Source organism: Trachurus trachurus (assembly GCF_905171665.1).
Source record: "Trachurus trachurus genome assembly, chromosome: 4".
Lineage (NCBI taxonomy): Eukaryota > Metazoa > Chordata > Actinopteri > Carangiformes > Carangidae > Trachurus > Trachurus trachurus.
In genome coordinates this window covers 10,094,912-10,104,761 of record NC_139898.1, presented here as the reverse complement: position 1 = coordinate 10,104,761, position 9,850 = coordinate 10,094,912, and the positions used below count along the sequence as shown (strand labels likewise).

At 39.3% G+C, this 9,850-nt stretch overlaps 1 protein-coding gene across 1 annotated transcript in view; it reads right to left on the bottom strand.

Annotated features, from left to right (window-relative positions):
- Positions 1–2,311: 2,311 nt before the first annotated feature.
- mcf2l2 (MCF.2 cell line derived transforming sequence-like 2) overlaps positions 2,312–9,850 on the bottom strand; it is a 96,282-nt gene continuing 88,743 nt past the window's right edge. The window contains exons 30-31 of the mRNA XM_083969916.1: positions 7,672–7,745; positions 2,312–5,735 (exon numbers count right to left, since the gene is read on the bottom strand). Of these exons, the coding sequence (XP_083826042.1) occupies positions 5,677–5,735; positions 7,672–7,745 (133 nt within the window). The 3' untranslated portion in view covers positions 2,312–5,676. The remainder of the gene's footprint in view (positions 5,736–7,671; positions 7,746–9,850) is intronic.

The window sequence follows — 9,850 nt, the reverse complement described above, 5'->3', positions numbered from 1 at the left end:
CACCTCCTCTCTTTAAAATATGATTTTATCTGGTGGCGCACAGGAAAGCCAATGCATTCTGCTTTAAGTTTAACATGAATAGTGTTTTCAATTCTCCTTGAAGAGAGGAGCAGAGGCCTGGCAGGAATGGTAATGATGTGCGGAGGTGCTGTTCCAACACACCCGAGGAGCCACTGATCACTGACAAAGTAACAAATATACACCAGGGCTTTTCATGATGCCTGTATTTCATCACACACTTCAACCTTACACTTACACTTATCACCTTGATAGTCATGTCTGCGACAACACCAGGCAGACAGACAACAGCTTTTACCAGTTCCCTTTTCTTTCCCTTTCACTACCCAACTTAACAATAATTCTATTTAATTTTAGTAGCTACGATCTTAAAACAAAACAAGCTGCAACGACATGCAAGGTATAGGATTCTTCTCAGACAGCACATGAACCCACTGCCTGCTGGCACAGACTTAAATAACATCTTGTTTGAACATCCATCATTCTCAGCTCTTGTCTGGGAGATAGAGAACACAGCAAGGTGTTGGAAAAGTATCTCTTCCATTCTCACTGGTTTATTCTGAGTCAGTCTCTTGTGCTTGTCTTATATGATGTTGCTACAAGAGAGAAATGCTTGTTTTCCTGTTGTTCATGGTTCCATAGTGGCAACAGATGCAGAGAGAAAGTCAAGGATAATGTAAAGAAATTGTTGTGTGATTGCACGCTTGACGACTGGAAAAGATTTCCACTTGAATGCCAGGAAAGGGAAGATTAGTTTGCGGCAGCCACATGAATGCTAATGATTTTTAGCTGGATTTTCCCAATATCTTTTTCAAGCAGCAAATAGATGTGGCTTGTGTTGCAAAGAGATGACATTTTCACAATAATAGTGTTCAAGCAGGGTCAACAGGCCAATGCTGCAAGGCCTTGGAATGGTTCCCAGCTCTGAGTTTGAGAAACATTGTTTCCCTAATGTTGTACTTCCTTGTCATAAAGATGTATAGAGCCCGGGGACTGAGCCCTAATATGTGTTTACCCTTGAATTATCCCTGAGGTTAAATTACACATTCTATGTAAAATGTGAAGCAATTTACATTAATACAATTTAATTAATCACTTTTCTATGGCCAATGTCTAAAAGTATCTTGCTGCTTACAGCCCGTGGACAACGCAGAATTTTACCCATACTCTGCCACTCTTCTGCTGCCCCAGCACGGCTACATAGCTAACATTAGTTTAGAAACAGCTATAGGGTCCACTAGCATCAACAAATGAGCAGCATCATCGCCACCCAAAGTTGCCCAAGTTTGTCATGCTGTCAATACCAGGCATTACTTTAGGATAATCAACCAACCCACTGCCAGAACACATTGATATTCTGTCTAGCTCACCAACCATTAGTGTTCATACAGCAAACATGGCCAAATCCATTTTATCAGATGATATTTCTGGGAGTACACTCCTCAGCTATGGCTTAGTGGTCAAAGTTGAAATAGGAAATCATTTGTAGACTGTTACAGATGTTTGCAAGTGACAAACAAGTTTAGATGATTCTTACACTGATCACCTGTGTTTTTGCCTCTGAAAAAGTAAAAGTGACTGTTTATATCCAGGAAGCAATGCAATTGTGGCAAATTTCATTTTGTGCAAAAAAATATACAAAGAAAACCTGAAGACTGGCAGCTTCAGCTCTTGTAAAAAAAATTGGTGCGAAATGAAATTTCTTTATGGCAAGACAAGAGGTGCTGCTCCTCCATACAAACAGACCACAAAAACATTTACTGTTCAGAAACTTTGTTTTGCTTTTATGAAAATAGCGGCATCATTTTATCCGATTCATTCGCCAGGTTATTGGGCTTTATGTATCTGTCTGTGCTCTGCCAGCTCTGTGTATCAATTCTAGTCTTGTGTGCATTGTGAGAATGTGTGTATGAGTGTTTGGTGGTGGTCGGAGCTCGGAGGGCCGTTTGGAGCACATGCTTCTGTCAGTCTGTCTGAGGGCAGCTGTGGCTACTGGCTACAGTCGTAGCTTACAGCCACTGGAGTGAATGTAGTATGAATGAATAATGGTTTCTGTAAAGCACTTTGAATGCTTAGAAAAACGCTTTATAAATTCAGGCTATTATTACTATTTTTTTTTCCTTTTAAGCTCATGATGAAAAATAAGTTTGCAATATATGAAAAAGAAAAACAGGGACAAAGTTCATAGTGTAAATGCATATTATCACAATGAAGCAATATGTACAATGACAGATACAATATAGACATGATACATTCTATGGTTTTGTTAAGTGGCAATTCAATTGCAGCAGGATGCAGTACTAAATATTTTCCTTTTAAAGATACAATATATTTCATTTACCATAGGATGAACATAATATACAGCATATTCAATAATGTTTTTCTTTACAAACAGACATATGACCTTTAATACAGTTCTACCCTCTGTTACAGATGGTAATCCAGTCAGTGTCCAAATTTCTGTGTCCATCTATCCATCCATCCATCCATCCAAACATTCAGTAGCCAACCATCGTTTCATCCATCACCACCAGTCTACCTTGTCATCCAATCATCCATTCACTCACTCACACACATCCACCTGTCCATCATCCAGGCATTCATTAATGCAGCTTTCTTAGTCTGTTATCAGGGGGAATATTGAACCTTAAAACATCCTTTTGGTTTCCCCACCCCAATTCCTAATAAGTAACAGACTTAGCCGCTGTCTAAACTGGCACAAATGACTATTTGGGCTCCTTCCTGTGACATGACGTGACAATTTATGTAAATACATGGTGCTGTGTTGGATTTCTCTCTGAATTCCATTTGTCAGTAGAAGTGCAATACAATGCCAAAAAGATACAGAGGGGAGAATAATGTATTACAATACAGCAATCATACAGAAAATGGATCTTTACAAAAAATATATGAAATACTAGAATGCACTGCTGCTGTAAATAAACACTGATGTTTACTTACATTTACCATTCATTGTGCAGTGCTACCTTCCTCTCTGAATAGGTGAAGCACGTGCAGCTGATGTTAGGAAACAACTCCGGTGCTTGCAAAACAGCGGTTTCCTGAAAAATCACTTGCAGGAAATAGCCCAACATTTCCCTGACCTTTCTCACAACTTATGTTCTCAAAAAGTGTGCTAGTGAAAATCCCATTATGCAGAGATGAGTCCAAGTAGCACAACATGTCAGAGAGATAAATCTGTTTCCTACAACATGATTTACACCAGCACCTCATCCATCTAAAGAGGAGGAGATGTGCTTCAGTAATGCTTAATTTGCATCAAAACCCATTTGGGTTCTTCCGTCTGCTATTCACCATCCATAAAGAACAAACTGGAAAACACATAATGATTGATTTACTTTTCACATGGATTTACCACTGGAAAGTAATTTAGCTGTCATTAGCCAAAAAAGGAAATTATTTCAAATGTGATTTCCTCAATTGTTGCACGCCTGACATAGCACTTTCTAAGTGTGCAACAGCAGGATTTTATTTTATTTATAGTTATCAGACATGTGCCACCCAAATGTTGTCGTTAAAAATCAGTTTCTCTTACCAAACTTTTCAGACTCTGAAAAAATAATTTGGAAGTGACTGCTGATTAACTAGTAAAATCTTAATGGGGTGTGTTCCAGTCACAATTTTACATTTGTTCCATTGGGTCACAGGAGAAACAGAAAAACAGCTTTTCTGGGAGTTGGGCTATATCAAAATACTGTTTCTTTGACCACAGAGATTGAGCACTGATAATGGACTGCAACTAGGCAGAATGCAAATATAAAGCAATGATTTCATGAAATATGCAAATTCATGCATTACATCATATAAGCAACATTTAGCAACTTTTCCAGCAGGCTTTAGCTATATAGATGTTTACAGCAGTTGTCAACAATATCCTTTTCTTTGCACATTGACCAGACATGGACCAGCCACAGTTTGGACCTGGTCTTATTTTCTGTCGTTTTAGTCTTGTATCTTTCTTCAGTGTTGTTATTAGATGAGCTCTACACAAGCTTCACAGCACCTTGTTTGTTTAGAGCAGACAAACAACATTAATGAATGAAGTGATTTTCTGTCTCTACATAGAATGTATAGCCTGTTATATTTCTCAAAAGCTGGTGAAGGCCAAGACAGAGAGGTAACATGTGCCTTACATTTGTCAGGTTATCAGATACAAATGAATTCCAGTGTAACTCCATGTCAGCTTGATGTCTAAATATGCAAATGTTTGCTGCTTAGCCATATCAACTCTAGGAGGCAGTTTCTGCCCCCAAGTGACTAAAAACAAATAAACAAACATGATATAATACAATACTTTATACATAGAGAAAACCAGATGTTTTTTCCCATCCTTCAGTGCACAGAGAAGAACATCTGGGTTATAAATTTATATATGAAAAGAAAATATCATTGGACCTACCTAGAGCAATTTAGAGAGATCATTTTCAAGTCTACAGAGTGTGAGAATGAACATGTTGAGATAATAAAACTGATGTAACATAATGGCAGGGCAAAGAAAGGCAAGCAAGACAAATTCTAGGTTCCGCTGGGCCACACTGCTTACCCCATTTGTGTGCGACAGCTACATCCCTTCATACCTTTAAACACTGGGTGCCTTTGGTAATGGCCATCAGTAACAGAGTATTTGCTTTCTGTTCATTATAAATGTACTGTACAGTTTATTTAGTTGACAGACAGACAGAGAGAGCATAAGAAAAAACTGCTCACATCTAATGTTCTATTTATTTACTGACATAATTGACTGTAATTATGGTCAACATTGCATTTTTGTTGTAATTATATTACACATACACAGTTCCATTTTCCCTTTTTAGAACATGAAATTGCTAAAATGGCTTAAACAATGCACTGTACTGTCCTGTATGGCACTGAAACTGTAGTGAAAGGTGTGTTAGCTTAATTTAGGTTTAGGTTCCTGTATAATGTATTTGATGTCAATATGACTATCAACACATCTTTTTCCACATACATGTATCATTTTTTTGCCTGTCTGCAGAAGCACACTGTGTGGCTGCTCTAACCCGTTAACATGGGTGTGGCCAGGCACAGGTGAGGTATGCAGTGTGGCCCCAGCCTAAGATTTCTGCTGAAGTGCAGTGTATGAGCATAACAACACGCTCACAACCAGCACCCAGAATTCCACTTTTCCTGTCATACGAGTCATAAATAGAAGTTGACTTCAGGTGTCCAGCCCAACTGCTCTGTAAATGTAGTTCAGAAGATGAATTCATCTGCATTAAAAACACATTTGGATGTAAAATTCAGTGTCCACATCCATCGGTCCTCAGTTACTGACAGCTGGTCGAGTTAAAAGTCTTATATGGCTTTCCCATGGTGGCATTCAGGCATGTTACGGCTCCAGCTTTTTGTCAGAGGCCTCAGTGAGAAGCTTCAATCAGTAAGACATAAAGAGCTGTGGTTTAAAAACATCAACAGGCCATAATTGTAATCCAAATGAAGAACCACAAGTAGAAAACTAATAGTTGTTGATATCTAAAATCCATCTTAGGAAATTGCAGTTGTAAAACTATTGTTAAAGTTATCAGTCATGTGTGTGATCCACTTAAATTCTTGTAGTCCAACACAACGGACTACGATAGTCAGCTGTGTTCATCTGCCGTCCTGTGACGCACTTCCTCACGCACTGACTTCATTCGCGTCACAGAGCGCTGCTGTACACAGATCCGTGAAGATATCTGAAAAACAACAAGAAAGAGTTGTGTGAACTTAAAATACAATCTCGAGTCTTATTAGAAACAACAACAACAGCAGCAGCAGCAGCAGCAGCAGCAGCAGCAGCAGCAGCAGCAGCAGCAGCAATGTGGAAACATTGACAGACTGTGGCATTCAAACACAGTGTTTAAGAAGTGGGATGCACAGTACCAATAAATCATAACAAACACCGCTGTGAAAAACCACACCAACTTACAATTTTGTTTTTTGATTATTAAAGTTAAAATATTACAGTAAAAAAATTTTTTTAACCCAGCTTTCTCTCTTTTGGTCTGGTTATAATGTCCTGTAGCTGCAGTGTATGGAGGATGAAAGCTACTTTCTCTATTGCTACATCTGTTTATTTATTCATTCATTTATATATGCATTTCAAGAAAACAGAATCTAAGTAATGAAGGGTGTACTGACTATTGTTGCTGTTGGTTCCTCAAAAATGACTAAAGCAATGATTATAGAATGAAAAGGGTTTGTGATTATTAAACATTTGAGTGATAGAAAATAATGAAGGGAAACTGCCTGAGCATGGAATCATGTACTGTAGCTACTTTTCAAGTTTTCCAAGTCAAGTTTTCAAAGAAAATAATTAAAGCATAACACAGAGCCAGAGGAAGAAAGAGATGAAAGGAAGAAAAAAGGATGGCAACTGGTGATGGTGTCACAACAAAACAAGCAAGGCCACGACAAGCACTTGAGGTACGAGCCAAGGCAGCATTAGGGAAAAGACGGTGGAGAGATGGATTCTGAACAATTTCCATGCAAAGTCAAGACTGACATGTGTAGATGGAGCTCCCAGTTGTTTGAAATGGATCCAAAGAAAAAGTGTTGTGAGAGAGAGGAGCTATTTTTACCCACTGTGAAATCTATCTGGTTGTTTTTTATTTCTTCTACACCATGTGCCAACACTACATTTTGCTACTGCTACGAATCACACAATGAACAGCGGACCTTGTTTTCTGTTCATATGCATTTAGTGTAAAGAAACAGTGAAACATGAAAGGCCACTGGAGCAATAATGTGACAGCTGGTTAATCATGTTGGTGTTGGCGTTCGAATGCATCTTCTCAGTGGTTGAATGACTGTGCTCAAGCTAAATCGAGGTGTTATATTGATCTCTAACTACACTATACAGGTTAATGTTATGGCTAAATTTTCACATTGTTTTTAGAAAGGATATGTTTTTTTGTATTTGGTATGCTGTAGCTTGGCTGTGAATACTACAATGCCCATGAACTCCAGCCATCTTTTCCTTTTTTTATGCAAAAGTTAGACCTACAAATCATTTATTGTTGTAATTGGGAAGAAAACAGTGCCATTGTTGACAATTTTATCCAGAATGGGCCTTGAACCCCAAACTGAGATAATTGCTGAATTTTCACCAGCTTTCATCAAATCATAATGTTTATGTCTGGCTCGCTCCATAAAAGTCTATACTGAGTTTTTCCTTCTGAAGCCTTGGATGACTGTAACAATTCCTCCTGCTTTGTTTCTCCATAGAGAAACTCATACAGACTGACTCATTCAGCTTCAAATGAAGAAAAAATCTAATATATACAGTATACAAATTTAAATTGACAGAGAGTGTCTTAAAGGCTGTGAGCTACAGTCACTTATGTCATGCTCTGAATATTTAGCTCAACAGGCCAAAGCTCCTCCACCCTCATCCGTTCCATCACTGCATCCAGCCTGAACTCGACTCAACGGTCCCTCTCTCCGTCTCCACCCAATCCCATGGCACACAGCCCAACAGCCAAGTCAGAGAGTGAGGGAGCAATTGCCGTTGGAGTAAAGGAGTGGGGAGGAGGAGTGTGTGGGTGGGTGGGGGAGTGAGTGAGTGTGTGTGTGAGAGCAAAGCGGCCAGTGGGTTAGTCAGAAATATCAGTGTGTTACTGAATGAGTGACCTCCATCAGGGGCTGCCTGCAGTACACTGGATGGAACCAGCCCCGTCTCCTGTGTTAAAATGTTCTTGACCAGCCTAGAACATGAGACACAGTGCAGGGGAGGGTCTTATTTACTTACAGGTCAAAAGTTAATACAGTCACACTTTATTTCACAGTTAGGTGTTTTATTTCCTAGATTTCTGCACAGCAAGTACACACTGAACATCAGCGTTGTGCATGAAAGTGTGCATGAACAGCATTCAGTGAACACATTAACTTTTTGGTATTCGCAGTTCACACTGGTGAGAATGAACGCCACTCGTGGTTTACGTCAGTTTTACGGCTCACCGCATGATGTCTCCATAGAAACAGCCCAGCTTCAAAAGCATGTTGATGGTACAAACACAAAGCTACAAAGCTGAGTGAGGGGAGTATTTCTCACATACTGTACTAACCAATTTAACTGATGGCCTGAACTGGAATAAAACACAAAAATGCTCTTATTGACAGTTTATACTTCATATCTTTATGAAACCCAGACCCCATAATCAAGTCCTGATGTGACTGCTCTCTAGAAAAGAGAACAGCCTACAGTGAAGAAGAAACACTAGACATATGTGACTGACTTCATACAGTATGAATGGTTTGTCAGTGAGATAGTCAGCAGTGTTTCCTTCCCATTTTCCCCAAAGCAAACAATTTTAATGTGAACAGCACACACTGCATTAAAATAGGTCAAAATAAACTGAATATAGATGAAATACTTTCACTCTCCAGGTGAGCTGCCCTCCACTATTCACCAATATATTGTACATATTTTCAATAGAAATTCAATGTTTAATTATTCTTCATCATCTGAGATGTGAAAATGTCCTCACAGTCGGATGAAGTAAAACTTGGTATCTTGGTCATAGCGCAGTTATATAATCCACACACACCACAGAGCTTCTCGTCTGCTGTGGTGCTGACAGCGCTGTCAGATGGACACGGAGCTGAGAGTATCAAAGACGACGACAGAAATAAGCCTGTCTCCTTTTTCATATCCCCTCTCCACATCTGAAGTTACTTTTTGGCCATGCAGCGCCCACATTGTTGCTATTGTGTTGCTCTGAGGAAACTGCAGTAACTAGACAGAACACAAGTCAACACAGGGTTTTTGACGAAGACATCAACTCATCCACTTAAGGCCTTAATATTAACACTCTGACTTGCATCTGCACTACAGCTTGGCACATAGACCTGAGGAATCATCATATATGAACCTAACGTAAGAAAGTGAAAAACACTGTCCAGAGCAGGTACTGTAGGATGAGCATCATCATGTAATGGGGAGGTTGAGTTTTCTCTTAGAGCAGCTTGTGAGTTCTCTCTCTGAAGATGAGATTCTGATCATTTTCTCAACTGGGATCACTTGTTTGTTATCCGTACACTATTCTATTACACAGGCTCCTAATTTATCAGTATGTAGACTGAAATAAAGAGCAGTATTGATTAACTGCCAATTGATGTTCAATTCAATTCAATTCAATATACTTTAATTGTCCCCGTAGGGAAATTCGTCGTGGACTTCACTGGTGGTCCGCAGTTTAAAAATAAAACAATCAAACAAACAAACAAACAATAAAAGTCGAGCGATCAGTAACCCGTACTGCTACAGTACTTTTACTATTGTAAAATTGTAAAAAGTTTGTGGAAGTTATTTTACAATGTAGCTAGCACAAAGCTACTAGTTCAGATTTAATTTAACATGATACAATGTTAACATAATTACAGCTGTGTTTTCAAAGGAGCATTGCTCAGCCTGCTCGCTGACACAGAAGGTCAGAACATTTTCAGAGGGAAACCCACATAATCAGATTTTTGTATATTGCTTTATTTCTCCACGTTGTCAGCAGCAACTTCAACTGGCCCAAAGTGGAATGACTCCTTCCAGCTCTGTCTGATCAGTCATGATTCCCTAACTGCAGCTTGCCTCCTGCTCCAGCTGAGCCACCAGAACACTTTCTGAAACACTGACTTCCAAGATGTAAGAAGTTGCTGCCAGACATTTCACACCGCAGCTAAGTGATTCCTTCTTTATTCTGCTCCTACTGTGACTTAGTGTTAATACGGTGTGGTTAAGGATGTGCTGGAGTGTTCTCAGCCATTACATAAATATACCACACGTTGCCAAGAGGGACTGGGACACATACAGTGTGTG